At 38.4% G+C, this 21,161-nt stretch overlaps 1 protein-coding gene and 1 pseudogene across 2 annotated transcripts; both read right to left on the reverse strand.

Moving 5' to 3' along the window:
• Window positions 1-1,086: 1,086 nt before the first annotated feature.
• UTP3 (UTP3 small subunit processome component) lies at window positions 1,087-2,920 on the reverse strand. Its single transcript, XM_082611202.1, has one exon. It carries the CDS (start codon window positions 2,568-2,570, stop codon window positions 1,152-1,154), a length of 1,419 nt encoding a protein of 472 aa, XP_082467328.1. The 5' UTR covers window positions 2,571-2,920; the 3' UTR covers window positions 1,087-1,151.
• A 17,746-nt stretch (window positions 2,921-20,666) lies between these two features.
• LOC309795664 (large ribosomal subunit protein eL39-like) lies at window positions 20,667-20,843 on the reverse strand (annotated as a pseudogene). The gene has a single exon. The product of its transcript is annotated as a large ribosomal subunit protein eL39-like (transcript).
• Between the last annotated feature and the right edge of the window lie 318 nt (window positions 20,844-21,161).

Raw genomic sequence — 21,161 nt, forward strand, 5'->3', positions numbered from 1 at the left:
AAACTTTTATTTCTAACTTTCCTTTTTTATTTATAAGAAAATAATCTGGCATGTGTGCTACTCTGGCAGCAGCTGTAAGCCAGAAGTTAAAAGAATGAAGGCTCAAATTAAGCCGGCTTGGGTCCAAATCCCAAGCATATGTCCTTTAGGAAGTTAACCTCCGGGAATTTCAACATCCTCATCTCTGACAGAAGAGAACAGTACCACTGCACAAACTTGTGGCAAATGTTTTAATAATAAATATTAACCACTGACCATCTCTGCATTTCTAGCAGCTAGCACAATGTTTAATGAATAAACAGTGACATAGGTAAGATGTCCTTTGTGCTTTCCTTCACTAGTCCTCTCATTTTCTCCCTGGCATCATCCTAAAAATTTTTAAGTTCACCATCTCATCTTTTCCCTGCTGTAAAGACCAGAATAACTATAAAGAAAAATGTAATTTTGTTACCACCTTTAGTTACCACTTACCCAGTAGTAATCATACCAGATTTTTAGCAAGTGGAGTGTACAAAGAGCACCCACCAGTACAGAAGGGGAAATGGAATTTTTATCTTACCACATTAAGGACTATTAAAAAATATTCACAGTTAATGTAATTAAGGCATATCTCTTTCTGTTTTTAACCAAGTTCCTCTTCAGTCCTAAGCTTGTACCACAATAAAATGTACAAAATCCTTAAGTTAATAGTAGACTCATTATTAACAAGTATGCTGCTCGAGAATTATACTTTAGGTAAATGAAATAATGTGAGAACTACTTTATAGCCTATCTTACAAATAAGATGATTGCCAAAGGTGCATTCTCTTCACTTTATGTGAAAAATTATAAAAGTACTATAAGTTTGATTGTTGCTCCACAACTAGCTGTGGAATTTCCCTAGGCTACTATTTGACAGAATGTTGGAGAAAGTTTTTCATCACCATCTCTCTTCCCATGCACCCTCATATTGTTCCCGCAGTTCTTAGTATGATCTGATTACAAATTAAAACACAAATAAATTAAGCAGTAACCCAAACAATTTTCCCTATTGACAGACGTTTTAAAATTTACGGTTAGGTATTAAATATTAATATAATCACGTCACCAGTTAAAAATAAAAATTTATTGATCCAAACTTATAGCCAAAAAACTTAAGCTAAGCAAAAACTTCATTTAAGCTTAATGCTCTTTTTAACTCCTGCACGAATGCCAGATAGTTCACCACTATAACGTTGCTCTTCTCTACGAACTTCACGAACCTGGCCTCTTCTGCGAATTTTGGCTCTTCTGAACTTCTCCCGGTGTTTCACTCTGGGATTCCGATCAATCTTCTTTCTCCTAGGTGTAAGTCCCCTATTTTTAGCAATCTGATAAGTAATGGCTCTCTTTGCATTTTGAACTTCAAGAGCCCGTTCCTCAGTACTATCTTCTTCTTTCTTTCTCTTCAATTTTTGTCTGTCTTCTATTTCTTTATAGTATTTCAGCGCAGCTTCATCAAAATCAGAATCATCAGAAAGGTCTGTAACAGCGGAGGCAGCAACAGCAGAAACAGATTTTGGCTTGGCCTTTGTGGATTTTGCTTTTAGATTCAGTTTTGCCTTTCCAGCACCATCTTTAAGTGTGAGCAGATGACGAATCTCAGAGGATAGCTTCTGATCCATAACTGACAGCTTGTTGATCAAATTTCGGTAGGTAACAAGCCTTTCTATGACAGGATGTCCATGTGCAGGGACTCTCCTAGCTTTCAGGATCAGATAAAAACTGATGTTGGAGCAGTAGTTCAAATAGAGGTTGTATTTGGTCCTCAGGTATTGGCTTCCTTTTCCAGGTGGAATGATCTTTTGCTCCACCAACTGTAGCAATGGCTCCAGCTCATCCTTCACCTCTGTCAACTTAACTTTCAGGTCATCTATCAGCTCCAAGAGCTCTGGCGATTCCTTTCGCAGCATCTTCAGCTTCTCTTTCACTGAAACTTTCGCCAAATCCTTCACGACCCGTGTCTCAACCTCATTTACCTGAGGTACTGGTTTTGCAAAAGCCTCCACCCAGGTAACTCCAAAATCGTCCTCTTGCAGAGCTTGGGCTAAACGCCGCTGAATAAGCTGTGCCTCCTCCTCCTCCTCTCTTTCCTCTTCCTCTACTTCTTGTTGACTCTGCCGGCCTCGGGACTTGGAACCATAGTCCGTGTCGTAGTAAAGTTTTTTCCTCTGACCCCACGACAAACTGGGATCCACCGAGGCCTCAGCCTCACTCTGCATGGAGCTCCCACCATCATCATCGTCATCCTCCTCATTCCCCGCACTCTCTTCATCTTCATCGTCCTCATCGGCGATATCTAGGGCAAGCACCTCCTCCTCATCGCCATCCTCTTCCTCGGCCCCACTCTCCACTTCGCCCCATCCCTTAGCCAAGGCAGCCTGAGATCGGGCCTCATGGAAATCATCTACCTTATCTTGATAGTAGCTGGAGTCCCCTGGTGAGGGTGGAGATTCCAAATTGTCATCATTTTCGTCTGCTGGGTCACGACCTGCCTTAGCTCGCACAGCTGCCCACTTGGCCGCTCCGCGCCGCCGGGATTTCCCCACCATAGCTCGCGGTCTCAGCTTCTACAGCGACGTCTGGCTTTCGGTCACCTCTGACTTCCGCGCACGAGCCACGCGCTCCAGCAACAAACCTCTATTACAGCCACGCGCCCTCTCACCACGCACGTCCGCGGGCACTCCAGTAGGATGCAGGAGTTTCCACCTTCTTCCGGCCCCCAGGATGCTCGCTGTGTGGCGTTTGAACCAGGACTTCCGGTTGGTCCCTCAGGCCTTTCCGTGTAGGAACAATAGGAATAGGAAGTTCAGTTCCGCAGAGCCCTTTAGCCCAGCTTTTACTCTCGCGAGCCTGGGCGTCGCTAGGGGGACGGCCTGGTGAACCGCGAGGTGATGTCGCGGTGACCATTGGAGGGCGCTTTACCTCCACGCCTAGGAGAGGTCCCGGGGCGGTGCGGTGAGTTGTCATGCGCCTGTACCGGTTGTCACCGGCCTGGAGCCGAGTCCAAGTGTGGAAGATTTCCTTGTTTACTGGAATTGTTTTAACTTCTCTGCCTATCCGTCTGGAAGTTAGTCAGGTTGTTTTTGTCTTCGCAACGTCCAAATACGACATTTCTGGGCCCCGTAGCCTGAGGCGGCAGCGGCGCCACTGCGCTCGGGAATCCTGGCGCGGGCGTCCGGGAGAGCTCAGGGCTGGCCTCCGGGCGGGTGGTAGCCCGCCTCCAGGTCCCTTTCCGCAGGGCTCGGTGACTTCATGAGATTTGTGTTCCTGAAGAGTTTCTGAGGGGTGACGGTGGGAAGGCAGAGCCGCGCTCTAGAGTTTGCCTCTTTCCGAGGAGCTCAAGTAGGCTGCAGAAGGCACCGCGATTTCTCTGCCTATTAGTGGAAGAGGTTCATTCTTCAAGATATTTTGGAAATGGCACATTTTAACTCTAAAGGGCGGACGCTTCATGAATTCTTCATCTCTTAATAAGCACAGGGCAGCGTGCTAGGCTTTGGGAGAACAATGGTGGGCGAAAGCAGACGCTGTTCCTGCAGTGGTGGAACTTGTGGTCCAGCTGGGGGCACGCGTTAATCAAGTCATCACGCAAAACGTGCCAGATTATAATTGGGGTGAGTACAGGGAACGCTTGTCCTGTGTTACCCAGGCTTCAGCTGCTGAAAATACTCAACCTGCCTTTTACATCGCTTTTTGTACACGCCATCCATCCCCCTTTACTAAACACTAAAGTGTGGAGTACTCCCGCCCAAATATGGGAAATTTCTGCTGTATTGAAGAGACAGTCTAAGCATCACCTCTTTGATCTCGTCTTTAATTCCCTTAGTCTTTTCCTCAGTTCTTCTGTATCACCTAGTAGACCTCAACGAACTATGATATTGCAAGCACGCAATACAGGGTCTGGCACAGAGTAAGTGTTCAATGAAGATTTGTTTAATGAATACGTATTGAAATTGCAGTATTTGATTATCTATTTTAGGTGCTCCATAAACGGAGTGAATGAATAATGCATAAGGTTGCGAACATCCTCAAGGGAGATAACCTGAGCTGGAATGGATTTTAGGAATCATGAATTCCAATTCCAGTATCTTCACTGTATACATGTGGAAACAAAGACTTGAGTAGGTTGCATTAGCAAATCGAGCACAGAAACCTGGGATAGGGCTCCCACACCAGGCCCTTACATTCAGCTGTTATCAGTCCTTTGCTAATTCAATGTGAATGAGTTTCAGACCTTTTCCAGAGCATAGGCTAAAATGGGTGGATGAAAGTGTTTGAAGAAGAGGGTGGTAATAAGGGAAAAATCAGTCAAATTTGTCTTTAGGAGTATTTCTAGGACTAGAAGTGTGAAAGGACTGCCCTGCAATCTTAGAGTAATTCAGGGTTTAAGTTTTCAGATATTACATATGATAGGTTCATATTCATTATATATGTTAGGTATTATGACACCTTCAGATGTGGGTAGTTGAAAGCTGAACTTGTGATAAGTTGCTAAAATTAATAGCGACATACAAGTTCTTTGCAGAAAGTGCAGTGTCATTAGGTTATGAAAAATAGTACAATTTTTTAGAAAAATGGTATTTTGAACTAAATATTTTTAGTGTTAAAAGTTATCTTAAGCATTTAAAAACCTTTACAAGATTTTAGGAAATACAATTTAAAGAATAAAAAAGGTGTGGGTAAAAGTCTTATGTTCTGATAGTAAGCCCAGAATTCATTTTTGAATGTAAATTTTAATAGGTTTTGTCATTCAAATATTAACTGCTTATTAATTGTAGCAGAATGCTACATGCTGTAGTAGATCCAACGGTGAATTAGCCACAGTCTCTTCTAATCAGGTAGAAAAGAAGACATGCATACAGATTATGCTAAAATACAAGGCAGTGTGTGAGGTAAACCCAGTGCTGTGAGAGATCAGAGAGGTGAGAGATCATCTCTGGATTTTGTTATGGAAATGTTGCTTAAAGAATGTTGCATCTAAGCTGGGACTGTGATTAGATCCATGCTTTAAATGTATTAAATTTACATTATATGTAAGCATTGTTTTACTTAGGCACGTAAATCTCAATTTTTCTGTTCATTTTTATTGCTAATTATTTGAGAATTTGTAGTCATACTTAACAAAATGTGTATACTGTTACAGAGAAGGTAGAAAATATTTTGGATATTTTTAATGGACTGATCACATTGCTCTAATATTATTTGGTTTATACTATACATTACATTTCCTAACTATTTAAAATAAAGTTGCAATAACCAGTATATATTCAGAGAGTGTTGTATTCTCACATTCTCAGATCTTTTTGATGAACAGTTCAGAAGTTAGTTCTTCCATTCCAGCAGCTCCCATAGTCTAATCTTCCATAGCCTAATCTTGGAATTATTTGCCATTTGTTGAGGAAATTGTTTTCTTAAAAATTTGTATTGCTGTGACTTACCTGGTGGTCCAGTGGTTGGGACTCATCACTTCAGGGGGCGTGGGTTTGATCCCTGTTTGGGGAACTAAGATCCAGCATGCCACGCTGTCAAAAAAAAGAAAACAAAAATTTATTGCTGGAAAGACAGATTAATGCTTTATTATATCATAAGCCTATGCCAATTAAAAAGAAAAACAAAGTCCCCAGAGAAAATGCACAAATATTAAATAACATTTAACCATTATTTTTGTGGCAACTATAATGTATTATCAACTTGAATCTTTATTACATTATTGTGATGCCTGCTCAGGAGTTAGCACACTACACATAATGAGAGCCAACAGGTTTCTTTCTTTTTTTTTTTTTTTAAGAATACACTTTTTGCCTTATTCTAAGCCTTTTGTAGGATTTTCTTACTGTAGAGGTAGGGGTTTATGAATGACACACTAGGTGATATTAGGATACTTTCTTCAGGGCATGAGATCAGGTTGTTTAAGATATTCTACCACCAGATTAGCTTAAACTGATCTCAATTTCTTCTGGATTTGCAGCAATAATAATAGCTAACATTGAGAGTAGTTAGTATATTCCAGTACTGTTATAAGCTCTTGGCATTTAACCCTATGAGGAAGTACTATGATAATCTCTAATTTAGGAAACTGAGGCACATGGAGTTTAAACGAGGTCTTAAGACTGGTAAATGGTAGAACTAGATTTGAACCCAGACAGTCTGGCTTTGGAATTCACACTATACTATAGCTAACTACTGTACTATATTGGCTTTCAAATATTCCCTTAATAGGTCTTTTCATTTGCAGTCTCTGCTGTACATTTGATTCAGCATCATCCAATAAATCTTCCTAGAATACCATTTCCCTCATCCCACACCCTTGCTCAAAATGCTTCAATGACTCTCCATTACTGTCAAGATAAAGTTCACAACATACATGGCCCTCACACAGTTTTGCCTCAAAGCAACCTTTCTCGGCATACTTTTCATTACCTCCCTACTAAAATCTTCCATTCTAACTTAAATGCTCTACCACTCTTTATTCTCCAAACGTTGCTTTGCGATTTCCTCCTCTGTTTCTTTGCTCATCTTTTCAGTGTTCTCATAATTCCTTCTGTAAAAAAGTTGCAAATCACTACAGACATCTTTTTGGCTAACAAATTCTCACACAGGTCCATAATGGGACCTGTATGAGGCTGTTTGAAAAGCTATTATTGATAGCGGGGTGTTGGAGACAACCTGGATGTCCATCCCTGGAACAGCAGATCAATAAATGTCATGGGTGAACAGCATGGAATTTAGGAGCATAAAGTGACCATACAGCTTAGTTTGCTTAGTACAGTCTTGTTGAACTTGTTATTCTAGTGTAATTATTAATAGCAACCCTTTTACTTTTATGATTTAGATGATAAAGTATATGGTCATCTTAACTATGCAATAATTGGAAAGTGGATTATATATCCACGTATCAACATGAATGGATCTTAAAAGCAATGTGCTTAGGAACAAAAGTAAAAATGAGATATGTAATACAATGTGTGCAACAATACAACAGCACACATTTTGTAAGAACATATACAAACAAAATAATGTGCATTAAATACAAAAGAACAATTGCTTATGGAGGAGCAAAGAATGGGATGAGGCTTGGAGATTAGAAGAAATAGGAGAGGTATCAATACTTTCCATGGACCAATAATGATAATGTGCCAGGAACTGAGGAGAATGATTAACTGTTTGCATCCGAGGTTCAATTAAAATAAGGAAAACAAAACAAGCAGACAAAAAATGACCATATACGCCTCTAACTTAAAGTCCTTTAAAAGCTTCCCAACATCTATAGGATCAAGTTTATATTCCTTATGACCTCACTCCTGCATACAGCTTAAGCTTTACCTCCTACCACACTCTCACTGCTCATATGTATGGCATAGCCTTGTACGTGTACACAACATATGTACCATAGATTTAAATATTAGGCTAAGAGCTAAAACCTTTATTGTGTAGCAACTGAGGGCTGACTAGAAAAAAAAATTTATGTGGGTTGTGTTTCAAAAAGCTTCACCATCAAAACTACAGTTATCATTGTATCAATAATTAATATAGACATAATTGTATCTACCAGGTTCTTCCTTAACCTGGTACAGGCTATGCTTTTTCTTGCTGCCTTTCCTTTACACATGTTGTTTTCTTCTATACTTTCTAGAGAATTCTTACTCATCATTTAAGGCTAGTTTTTTTTTTTTTTTGGCCATGTGGGAGCTTAATTTCCTGAACAGGGATCCATCCCGTGTCCCCTGAATTGGAACCTCAGAGTCTTAACCATTGGTCCACCAGGGAATTCCAAGACTAATTTTAAATGTCACCTAAAAAGCCTCTCCTTGTCTCCTCAGACAGGATGAAGAACTTCCTCTTTTGCACTTCCATGCTTCAGATCTCTATTTATACTTACTGCTTTCCCTCCATTAAGTGTATAAGCCCCATTAAGGCTGGATCCAAGCTGTTATTTTTTAAATCCCTAGAATCTAGGTCAGTATTTGAGAAAATATGTTTCTAAACGCAGTGTCAGCATACAAAATAGTAGCCTTTAACGATTAATTGCAATGTCTTTTGTACTGCTCTGGTCATCAGCACAGGTTTGTTTTTTGTGTTTTTTTTAAAGTAACATTTAAAAACAAATATTTGATATATGGCTTTGGTGAACTTAAGCTAATAATTAAATGTGTATTTGCCTTTCTTCCCAGTGTCACAGATTAGGTTATGATGACTGAATTTGTCAAAGAAGTAGTTTTTTTTAATGCCCAGAAGAAGTAATAATAGTTAAAATAATTTGATATGAGAGTAATAATGGGAAGATGTATTCTTGGTGTTAAAAGTGATCAGCCTATTTAGATAATTTAATATACCTCACAGAAACTCCTTGAATTACTTTTAGGTACAAAAAAAGAAGGATTATTTTTAGGTGTAAGAAAGAAAATAGAAAAGATGAAGCATAGTTGCCATCTGCTTTCATTTCTGTCAGAAACCACTTACTCTGAAACCAGTAAGTTATAGATTCTTTTTGCAACTAGGGTCTGTATCTATTTAAAGACACAAAAATCCTAAATGTGATTTGGAAGTAAAATATAGAACTTATACTGAAATATGAGATAAGCATATGAACCCTTGTAAGCTTTTAATTAAAAATGACTAGGTTTGGTAGTGTTAATTACAAAATGAAGAATTTAATGAAATTGTGATACTACTTTCTCTTCCAAACTCTAATCCAACTAAATACTGCACAATTATTTTCTAAACATTATTTTAACCCCTTTTTGTTTTTTCTTGTCATGAGGAACCTTGTAGATACAATTATATGTATAACTGTTGATTTAATGATAATTATACTTTGATGGTGAAGGTCTTTTGAAACACAGTTCATGTAATTTTTTTCTCTTTAGTCAGCCATCATTCTCTACAGTATAAAGCCCTCTTATCCTAATATTCATGGCCTGCCTATATCTGGCCCCAACTTATTTTTCTAGCTGCTGTCCTACTACTTTCATTGAGGAACTCTACATTGTAGTTAAACTAAAATGCACATTGTTCTTTTTGTCTTTTTAAGATTTCCTTCCCTTGACCTTTGCTTATGCTGCCCCACATCTCAATTCTTAGATGCCCTTCAAGGCCCAGCTAAAATCATATCTTCTCAAGGCTGTATTCTCTGATATGCTTCCTTCCTTTGGCATCTAATAGCCCTTTAACTCTTCCTATGTTAGGATTTTTTTTTTAAATGGAAGTATAGTTGATTTACATTATTGTGTTAGTTTCATGTATACAGCAAAGTGATTCAGTTATTTTTTTCAGATTATATTCCATTATATGTTAGTACAAGATACTGAATATAATTCCCTGCACCATCCAGTAAATCCTTATTGCTTATCTCTTTTGTTTATAGTCGTTTATATCTGTTAATCCCATACTACTTTTGTCCCTCTCTCCCTCTCCCCTTTGGTAACCATAAGCTTGCTTTCTATGTCTGTGAGTCTGTTTCTGTTTTGTATATATATTCATTTGTATTATTTTTTAGATTCTACATACAAGTGATGTCATATAGTATTTGTATGTCTCTGTCTGACTCACTTCACTATGTGTAGCATTCTCTGGGTCCATCCATGTTGCTGAAAATGGCAATATTTCATTCTTTTTTATGGCTGATTAATATTCCATTGTGGGTGTGTCTACACACACACACACACACACACACACACACACCACACACTACATCTTCTTAAGCCAGTTGTCTGCTGATGGGCACTTGGGTTGTTTCTGTATCTTGGCTATTGTTAAGTAGTGCTGGTATGAACACTGGGGTGCATGTATCTTTTCAAATTAGAGTGTTCATCTTTTCTGGATATATACCCAGGAGTGGGATTGCTGGATCATATGGTAGCTCTATTTTTAGTTTTTTTAGGAACCTCCATACTGTTTTCCATGGTGGCTACACCAATTTACATTCCTACCTACAGTGTTCCCTTTTCTCCACACCCTCTCCAGCATTTATTTGTAAACTTTTTGATGGTAGCCATTCTGACTGGTGTGAGGTGACACCTAATTGTGGTTTTGATTTGCATTTCTCTAATAATTAGCGATGTTGAGAATCCTTTCATATGTCTGTTGGCCATCTGTATGTATTCTTTGGAAAAATGTGTATGTAGGTCCTATTTTGGGATTTTAAAACATTTTCTCCATTGTGTTGAGACTGTTTATATACTTGTTGTATATTTTCTGCCAGATATATCACCATTCATCTCTGTAACCTTTATAATATCTGATACAGTTACATAGTAAGTACCGATAAATAACTAATCAAATAATGAGAGTTAAATTGAGTTCTCTTAAATTTCAATAAGGTATTAGAAGTTAGTAAAAATAACTTCAGAATTTAATGAGTCTGAAAATGTGACATTGATCTATATCTATTTTTGATATTAAGAGATAACTTAGACTTTATGCTAGGAGCAAAGGGGAACCATTGGGGGGTTTTAAACAGGACAAGATTAGAGGATTGATGGGAAGAGCTAAGATTATAGAGAAGAAGTTAGTGTGAGGCTATTACAGTCATCTAGGTGAAGAATTTTAGTGTCTAAACTAGGACCCTGGGAACAAAAATATAAGAAGTACACAGATTAACAGCTATTTAAGAGATGGTATTACAGGACTCAGTGTCTGATTAAGGATGAGGAGGTGAGGAGTTAAAGTGACTCGCAGGTTTTCTTGGACAACTGAGTGGATGATGGTACCCTCCACTAAGAAAACTCAGGAGGAAAGAGGTTAGCAGGGGTCAGGAAACAGAAAAATAAGTTTTGGACATTGTGCATTTGAGGTATCGGTGAAGGGGTTTAAGTGTCTAATCTCTTCTAGACAGTAGGATATATGGTTCTGAAGCTTGGGGTGAGAATATGAACTAGAGCAAGAGATTTGGGTGTCTTCCACATTTAGTTGGAACATGAGACTATATTTTCTATTTAACTAAAAAACAAAATATGGTTTGGAGTTGTTTTTACGTAAGTAGCTAGCGTGCATGAATTAGTCGAACAGAAGGGATATACTACCTGCCTGCCACTACAGTTATAAGACTATCATCAAGTGTGAAATTTAAAAGGTTTGGATTAATAAATGAGCTATATGCAATTAAGTATGTAATTTTAAACCTATTCAAGTTTAAGACCTCTAAACTTACCCTGTAAAACTAAGCCATGAAAAATTACTAAAAACAACAGTAACAAAAAATACATCTGAATAAAGCTTTCATGTGTGCTCATCTCACATTTTTATCATGTTCAAAAGTTTTAGTCCCTGTCTGGGCTTTCTCCACTTGCTGTTGTCAATAACATTGAATATTTGGGGAGATACTAATTACATATTAGGCACTCTGCTAGGTGTCTTAAGTATATTATCATATTTAATTCTCACAGTATATCTGTGATAAGGGTGCCATTATTATCCTCTTTTCACAGATGAGGCTCAGAGATGTGAAGTAATTTGCCTGAGGTTATATAACTGGTTGTTAAACCCAAGTCTGTCTCAATCTGAAGTTATTTTTTAAACTATTTTATTATACTGTCTCTTAGTGTACATTTTATCACAATGAAAAACTTATGCCCAGAGACATATGCATTTCTGTTTCAATACGTACTGAAAAAACTTGAACCCTCAGATTTATAGACTAAGATTACTCAGAGATATGGTATCAATTTCAACCAATATAATGGCAGAAAAATAGGAGAATCAGGAGGCATCAGCCATATTGCATCTCTCCAGTTTTATTTTAGGGCCTGGGAAAGCATGAATTGAGTAGATTTGTTCAGAGTACAGGCAAATGTAGTCATAAAGTATAATTAGAGGATATCATTCAGAGATTGATCTATTGTTCCTTCATTGATTATTTTTGGGCAGGTTTCTTCTGTGGTTTTTTTTTCTATGATTTTGGTAAAATTGTTTATTCACTGTAAATTACTTTGTTTACTTCAACTTATTTTTGTTTACACTGATTGCCATATCAGAGCATTACTTCACATTGTGATTACTAACTATACAATTAATGTTCTATTATGCAATATTTAAAGTAACAGTGAACACAGTACTTGTTTCCTTTCATATAAGTATAAATCACTGATAATATTGTGATGTTATATTTGAAAATTTGTTTCACGTTGCTAAAGAGCTGAATTGAATGAAGATATTTAATAATCAAGTATAATATAGTTATCTATACAAAATCATTACAACCATATCATATAATAATGCTAAGTTTACATCCATGTAAGTTATTTTAATTTTGCACAGCACACAGCACTGTAGTAGGTGCTTAAGGGTAAGTGTGTTGAAGCATATGAAATATATGGTCTCTGGACTCATACTGCCGTACTGAACTTTCATTTCCTTCAATAGTCATGTTTTCTCTCAACTGCAAATTGTCAATGTTTTATTTATTCCTAGACCATAGTCCTCCCATTTTTGCCCTACTTCTACTCATCCTTCAATCTCAGCATAGATATTACTTCCTCTGGGAACCTCTCCTTGACCCTGCCTACCTCTCTCCCAACATCTATGCTCCTATCGCACTTTGTACTTGTCATCATGTAAACTCATTTGATCAAGTGTCTTACCTATTTTGTTCACTTGTATCCCTGCCACATAGAGTTGATGCCAATAGATACTTCTTGAGAGAAAGAAAAAATGAATGAATGATCATTTGAATTAAGGGCCAGGTAAGCAGCATTGGTCTTGCAGACCACATATACACATTTGCTATAATGGCAACTTTATTTCAGTATCATAAAGAGAAAATAAATTTAAAATTTATTTTTAAATTTTTAAAATAAAAATATGTGGTTGCCTCCAATTATATGAGGAAATTATGAGCCAAAAAGATAGCTATATTAATTTCCTATTGGTGCTGTAATAAACATTGGTGCTATAAAAAAGTTAGCTCGGAATAATCAATTATTGCACATATTTTGGGCCAAAGCAACTTATTTGAAACTCTGAGAGAAATACAAAAGAATTATATAATAGTCTTGAAAGAATGCATCAGATAAAAAAAAAATTTCTTTGACTGGATATTCCTCACTATGGATTTATGCTTCCTTCTTGTTGTTGGGGAAAACAGACTTAGTATGGCACTTAAATATGATGTAAAAACTGAGTAAAAGAGTTAGGAACGAGGGCTTCCCTGGTGGCGCAGTGGTTGAGAGTCCGCCTGCCGATGCAGGGGACGCGGGTTCGTGCCCCGGTCTGGGAGGATCCCACGTGCCGCGGAGCGGCTGGGCCCGTGAGCCATGGCCGCTGGGCCTGCGCGTCCGGAGCCTGTGCTCCGCGACGGGAGGGGCCGCAGCAGTGAGAGGCCCGCGTAACGCAAAAAAAAAAAAAAAAAAAAAGAGTTAGGAACGGGCTTCCCTGGTGGTGCAGTGGTTGAGAGTCCACCTGCCGATGCAGGGGACGCGGGTTCGTGCCCCGGTCTGGGAGGATCCCACATGCCGCGGAGCGGCTGGGCCCGTGAGCCATGGCCGCTGAGCCTGTGCGTCCGGAGCCTGTGCTCCGCAGCGGGAGAGGCCACAACAGTGAGAGGCCCGTGTATCACAAAAATAAAAAAATTAAAAAAAAAAGAGTTAGGAACAAGAAAAATTTTATTTTCTTAACCATTTTCCTAACTGAGTCTTTATGATTCCCTTCTGGTACTTCCTTATATCCTTTTAATGGGGTGCCAATTGCTACTGCTCTTTATGAACCCCTCTCTGCATCTAGAAAGTGTTTATTTATTTTTACTTTTTTTAACATCTTTATTGGAGTATAATTGCTTTACAACGTGTGTTAGTTTCTGCTGTATAACAAAGTGAATCAGCTATACATGTACATATATCCCCATATCCCCTCCCTCTTGTGTCTCCCTCCCACCCTCCCTATCCCACCCCTCTAGGTGGTCACAAAGCACCGAGCTGATCTCCCTGTGCTATGCGGCTGCTTCCCACTAGGTATCTTTTTTACATTTGGTAGTGTATATATGTCCATGCCACTCTCTCACTTCTTCCCCGCTTACCCTTCCCCCTCTCCCATTCCCCAGTCCATTCTCTACATCTGCATCTTTATTCCTGTCCTGCCCCTAGGTTCATCAGAACTATTTTATTTTTAGATTCCATATATATGTGTCAGCATATGGTATTTGTTTTTCTCTTTCTCACTTACTTCACTCTGTATGACAGACTCTAGGTCCATCCACCTCACTACAAATAACTCAATTTCATTTCTTTCTTTTTATGGCTAAGTAATATTCCATTGTATATATATATGTGCCACATCTTCTTTATCCATTCATCTGTCAGTGGACACTTAGGTTGCTTGCATACCCTGGCTATTGTAAATAGTGCTGCAGTGAACATTAGGGTGCATGTGTCTTTTTGTATTATGGTTTTCTCTGGGTATATGCCCAGTAGTGGGATTGCTGGGTCATATGGTAATTCTATTTTTAGTTTTTTAAGGAACCTCCATACTGTTCTCCATAGTGGCTGTATCAATTTACATTCCCACCAACAGTGCAAGAGAGTTCCCTTTTCTCCACACCCTCTCCAGTATTTGTTGTTTGTAGATTTTCTGATGATGGCCATTCTGACTGGTGTGAGGTGATACCTCATTGTAGTTTTGATTTTCATTTCTCTAATGATGAGTGATGTTGAGCATCTTTTCATGTGTTTGTTGGCAATCTGTATATCTTCTTTGGAGAAATGTCTATTTAGATCTTCTGCCCAGTTTTGGATTGGGTTGTTTGTTTTTTTGATATTGAGCTTCATGAGCTGCTTGTATATTTTGGAGATTAATCCTTTGTCAGTTGCTTTGTTTGCAAATATTTTCTCCCATTCTGAGGGTTGTCTTTGCATCTTGTTTATGATTTCCTTTGTTGTGCAAAAGCTTTTAAGTTTCATCAGGTCCCATTTGTTTATTTTTGTTTTTATTAGAAAGTGTTAATTTATTTTTTATTTTATTTTATTTTATTTTTAAAATATTTATTTATTTGTTTGCACTGGGTCTTAGTTGCGGCTCGCTGGCTCCTTACTTATGTCACGTGGGCTCCTTAGTTGTAGCATGCGAACTCTTAGTTGCAGCATGCCTGTGGGATCTAGTTCCCTGACCAGGGATTGAACCCGGACGCCCTGCATTGGGAACGCAGAGTCTTAACCACTGTGCCAACAGGGAAGTCCCTAGAAAGTGTTAATTTAGTGTGAGATAAATTGTACACATATGAAGAAGAGTGATAAAAATGGAAAGTAATATGCCAACTTGTGTAAAATGATATAAAGAGATATAAGATGAATTTATTAGCAATGAAGAAACAGAGTAATGGTGTGAACAGGATGGGATGACATGAAGCAGGGAAGACTTACTAAAATTAGTTTAAAAAATTTTAGGATTTTTGACAAAGATTGGCAGGAAGAAAAACGAAATTTATGGTGAGGAAATAACAGAGTAAAAAAGATTCTGAAACAGGAGTTAGCAAATCATATATAGGAAAAGGAAAGCAGACATATTTGACTAGAGCAGAGGCCTCCCTTGAAAATAAATTAGAATTTCCTTAAAGCAGCAAGGGACCAGACCACTGGAGTTAATGGATTGGAAGGAGTATATTGTTGTTTGAGGGGTTTCCTGGAAACCTTGTTTATTATTTTGTCTCAAAAATTATCATGAAATCTAAACCGTTGTTTTTCAAATGAATTTTCGGAGATAGGCTGTTTGTAAATTAGGACCAGCCCAGAAGGTAGTGTGGTGAGAGGGAAGAGCTCTGTATAATGGTCAAATGACTAATATGTAGTATCCCAAATAGCAGTTCTATGAAAAGCCACTGCAGGTGCAAGTTTATTTAAAAACAGACTACAACACAGGTGCAATTCTCCTTATAAACATTTAACCACAAAACACTACCCTGAAAGTCTATGTGGAAAGCCATTGGGAAAGAAAGATAATTCAGTTTTTTGTTTGTTTTAATTTTTAAAAGAGTTGAGGATGAAGTTTCTTTCTCATAGTTTGAATTCTTTTTAAATTTAGTTTTTGCTTCCTGATATCTAAATATAAATTTTACATATGCTGTGATTGGAGGCAGATCAATACTTGAAGAAATTCTGTATGCAAGAACCAAAATGTTTAGGGTTAAAAAATATCAGTTAGAAGAAATTTCTCCATACAGATGTGAAAAAAATACTATTGATGAGTTTTGGTTTTGTGGGAAGTGAAAGAGACTAGAAGTTAGGAGGCCTAATGCTCTACTGTTAGCTTTAGAATGACTAAGATTGATTGAAAAATTCAAAATAGATTCTAAACTTGTACAATTTAAATGGGAAAAAAAGTTACTCTTAAAAATATAAAGAAGTGCATGGTGTCATTACTATGGTTTTCCCCTTCATCATTTTGTTGTAGCTCCAGGGTCCTTTTTGTTTGTTTGTTTTTTGCTATTGTCCTGGGCAGGCCAAGCTCTTTCCTATCTTAGGCCTTATACTTGCTGTTTCCTTTCTTCCTGGGATAGTATTTGTCTGAGTGTGTGGAAGGCAGAATAATGTCCCCTCAAAAATGTTCATGCCCTAGTCCCTAGCACCTGGAATCTGTTACCCATTACATAGCAAAAGAGACTTTCAAATGTGATTAAAGGTATGGGCCTTACAATGGGGAGATTATCCTCAATTATCTGGCTGGGCCCATTGGAATCACATGAGTCCCTAAAGGCAGAGAACGTTCCCTAGCTGGAAGCAGGAGAGATATGGCAAAAGCCCAGGTTAGAGACGTTTGAAGCATGAGAAGGACTTGACCCACTGTTGCTAACTTTGAAGATCAACGGGGCCACTAGTCAGGGAGTGTTGTCAGCATCTAGAAGCTGAGAACAAATTTCAGCTGAGAGCAGGCAAGGGAATGGGGACCTCAGCTTTAAAAGTGCAAGGGACTGAATTCAACCAACAATTTGACTGAACTTGGCAGTAGATTCTCTACCAGAGCCTCAAGATAAGTTAAGACTCAGGCTGGCTGACACCTAGGTTTCCACATTGTGAAATCAGAGTGGAGGAATTAGCTTACCCAGGCTTCTGACTTAAAGAACTGTGAGATAATTCATTTGTGTTGTTTCAAGCCACTCAATTTATGATAATTTGTTATAGCAGCATAGAAAGCTAGTTCAGGCTCCTCACTTGCTCCTGTTTCAGCTTAGATGTTACCTCTTCAGAGAGCCCTTTCCAGAGTATGTCTTCTATAGTAGGCTACATCAACCCTACCCCAGATGCTCTCTGTCACACTACAGTTGTCCTCTGGTATCGGTGGGGGATTGGTTCCAGGACCCCCTGGGGATACCAAAATCTGTGGATGCTCAAGTCCCTTATATGAAATGAGATTTATATAAAATGGGTCTGCAGATTGCAGATGTGGAACCTGTGGATGTGGAGGGCCGACTGTACTTTGTTTATCTGCTTCATTGCATTTATTGAAAACTGTGATTGTTTTATTTATTTTTCTCATCTGTCTTCTCCACTAGAGTATAATCTCTGGGAAGGCAGGGACAGGTTAGTCATGGTCACCTGTATCTTAGCACCAAGGATACAACATATTAAATACATATTAGGTGGCAGCATACATTTTTTGAAAAGTAATTTTTGGTATATAGGCATACCTTGTTTTATTACACTTTGCTTTATTGTGTTTTCTACAAATTAAAGGTTTGTGGTAACCCTGCTTTTGAGCAAGTCTATTGGTGCCAACAATGTGTGCTCATTTTATGTCTTTGTGTCACATTTTGATAATTCTTTGACTATTTCAAACTCTCCACCAGCAAAATTACAACTTGCTGAAGGCTCAAATGATGGTTAGTATTTTTTTTTTAGCATAAAGTACTTTTCAAAAAAATTTTTTTCTGGCTGCACCACATGGCATGTGGGATCTTAGTTCCCTGACCAGGGATTGAACCCATGTTCATCTTAACCACTGGACCACCAGAAAGTCCCTAAAGTACTTTTAAATTAAGGTTAATACTTTTTTCTTTTTTAGACATAATGTTATTGCACACTAAATAGACTAATGTATAGTATAAACATAATTTATATGCACTAGGAAACCAAAACATTCATATGACTCACTTTATTGCAATATTCACTTTATTGCAGTGGTCTGGGACCAAACCTGCAATATCTCCAACGTATGCCTATAATAGTAAATGAAATAACTCCAAATGGGGTAGTAGAGACTTTGTGACAAACCATAGTATATCGACATTATGGAATATTACATAACTACTTCAAAGGTTAACATGTGTTCTATATCAATTTTTGGAAATTGGTGTATAAAATATACAAGTGACAAAGAGGAACACAAAATAATTTGCACAAATGTATAATCATTAAAATGCATTTATATAGACTTTTAAAGATTAGAAATTAATTTTGGAAATAAAGTTTAGTATCCTTAATTCTGCCCTTAATTCTAAGCATTTGCTTAACCTGTAATAATATGCAAAATGTGAGGCCATCATTTAATGCTTAATCTACAAAATAGATCCAGGGTTAAGATTCTGAAAGGGAAGGGATAGGCATGCACTGTTTGGAGTGCTAATTGGTCTTTCTTTGATACTGACTCAATTATCTTTAACTTATTATGAATATATAAGTTGTAAAGAATAATATAACAAACACCCATATACTACTACTTGATTCAAGAAACAAAACATTACAAATCCAATTGTAATTGCTTGTTTACTTCTTACCATTATTAAGCATATCTTTAAAATTGTTTTGATAATGATTCTCAATAAGTTACATTTGCTTTTGTGGAATTGGAAGGAGAGTGCTGTACAAGTGTTTTGGGAAGTCCAGAGCAACCCAGCCAGGAAGGATCTCCCCTTCCAGGGGAGAAATAGATTACCAGTAGATTAAGGGCTTTAGCTTGCATTTGTCATAGAAAAACTCCCTCTTCAATCTTTGTGAGTAACTTTACGTACAATGGATTTGTGGAACTTTGAATGACTATAGGATGTTTTGGGGCTTCTAGGATGTTTAAAATTAATTGGTAACAATTATATATTTATTATACTATTTATAAATACACAAAGAATTTTCCACTTTTTTTTTGGCTGCTTCTGGTTGCAGCACGCGGGATCTTTGTTCAGGCATGCGGGCTCTCTCGTTGAGGAGTGGGAGCTCAGTAGCTGTGAGGTGTGGGCTTAGTTGCCCCACGGCACGTGGGATCTTAGTTCCCCGACCAGGGATGGAACCCGCATCCCCTGCGTTGGAAGGTGGATGCTTTACCACTGGGCCACCAGGGAAGTCCCCAGAATTTTCCACTTTATCTTGCTTCACTTCTCTTGGAGATCATTTTTGCAGTTAATGATTCTTGGATCTTTCCTCCAGTGCTAATATGATCTTCCCTCAGTTTATTTTCCTATGTTAATCCAAAAATTACTTTTGTATTGTCTAGTGTCTCAAAGGTATAGAAAATAGATATATAGCATATAGAGAGAAGGTGTAAAGGCTTTGTTTCTGACGACTCTGTAACATATTTTAGAAGTTATTTTTTGGAGCTGATTTGGGCAATACTATTTACTACCAAAACCTGTTTTTCATATAAAGTTCAAGGGCAAATTGGAGTAATGAATTGTTAACACTAAATGTAGAATTTAATCCATTAGAAGGAAAATCAAGAGTGTTCAGCTACTTCTTGGATTTAAAGCCAAGAAGGCTATTAAAAAATATCATCCTTTTAAGTGTTTAACTGGCAAACTGCCAGGATCTCAAGGCTCCTTTTGTATTATGGAAGACTTTCAAGGAGAGAAATCACAAGATATTAAAGATAGAGGCTAAGGAGAGATTGATTACTTATGATAAGTATTCATGCTCTCCTTATGGATGAAATGGAGAATTACAGTCTGTGTGATAGTATGGTATTAACTTGATAGTATGGGTTAACTTGAAATGAACTACTATACCCAAAATGTGCTTATTAATGAATTGTTGTTAGCTTGGAGGTGGGACTTTAGATGTATGCCATAGAAGTCTATCTTCAGCACTATGCCACTGTACATTTTTTTTTTTTTTTTTTTTTTGCGGTATGCGGGCCTCTCACTGCCGCGGCCTCTCCCTCCGCGGAGCACAGGCTCCGGACGCGCAGGCCCAGCGGCCATGGCCCACGGGCCCAGCCGCTCCGTGGCATGTGGGATCCTCCCAGACCGGGGCACGAACCCGCGTCCCCTGCATCGGCAGGTGGACCTTCAACCACTGCGCCACCAGGGAAGCCCTACTGTACATTTTTATTACTGACTTAAATGAGGATTCTGATGGCATGTATATTAAGTTTGTAGATGCTGTGGAGCTAAGAGAAATAACTAATGTGCCAGGTTTCAAAATCTGGACTCAAAAAGAATCTAATAGGTTGTAATGTTGGTCTGAGTTTAGTAAGAGAAAACTTAGGGACCAATGCTAAATCTCATACCCAAATCCCAACTGTTCAAGTATTAAATGTGAGGAAGTTATTACTTTATAGAAACACTTATTATTTTTTTTTCCAACAGAAGGTTCACATATTTATTACTGAGCTACACAGTGAGCAGTGGTGAGGAAAGATCAAGAAAAGAGGAGACAGCATCAAACACAGGCAGCTGTTCCAGACACTAATGATGTTCTGATGCGGTAAGATACAGTTGACCTTGATAGCATAAGTGTGTGCCACTTCATATGTGAGGCTCCTTACAGACCAAGCTTGGTTCTTCTCCAATGTCTTCTCTTAGAGTTGTACCTGATTTTATTACCAGTTTTCATTTGAATCCACTGGGGAATGGGACGATTCTGCTTTTGTTTCTTGGCCAGGAATCACTTGATCCTGAAAGTCTTGTGAGAAGACATGGCAAGGAGCAAATCCAACTGCACATAGGATGGCGGACAAGAGAAAAGACTAGAAACACTTTTTTTTTTTTTTTTTTTTTTTTTTTTTTGCTGTACGCGGGCCTCTCACTGCTGTGGCCTCTCCCGTTGCGGAGCACAGGCTCCGGACACACAGGCTCCGCGGCCATGGCTCGCGGGCCCAGCCGCTCCGCGGCATGTGGGATCTTCCGGGATCGGGGCACGAACCCGTGTCCCCTGCATCGGCAGGCGGACTCTCAACCACTGCGCCACCAGGGAAGCCCAACACTTATTTTTTGAAAGAAGATTTTAGTTGACTGA

Source organism: Mesoplodon mirus (assembly GCF_964341445.2).
Source record: "Mesoplodon mirus genome assembly, chromosome: 2".
NCBI lineage: Eukaryota > Metazoa > Chordata > Mammalia > Artiodactyla > Ziphiidae > Mesoplodon > Mesoplodon mirus.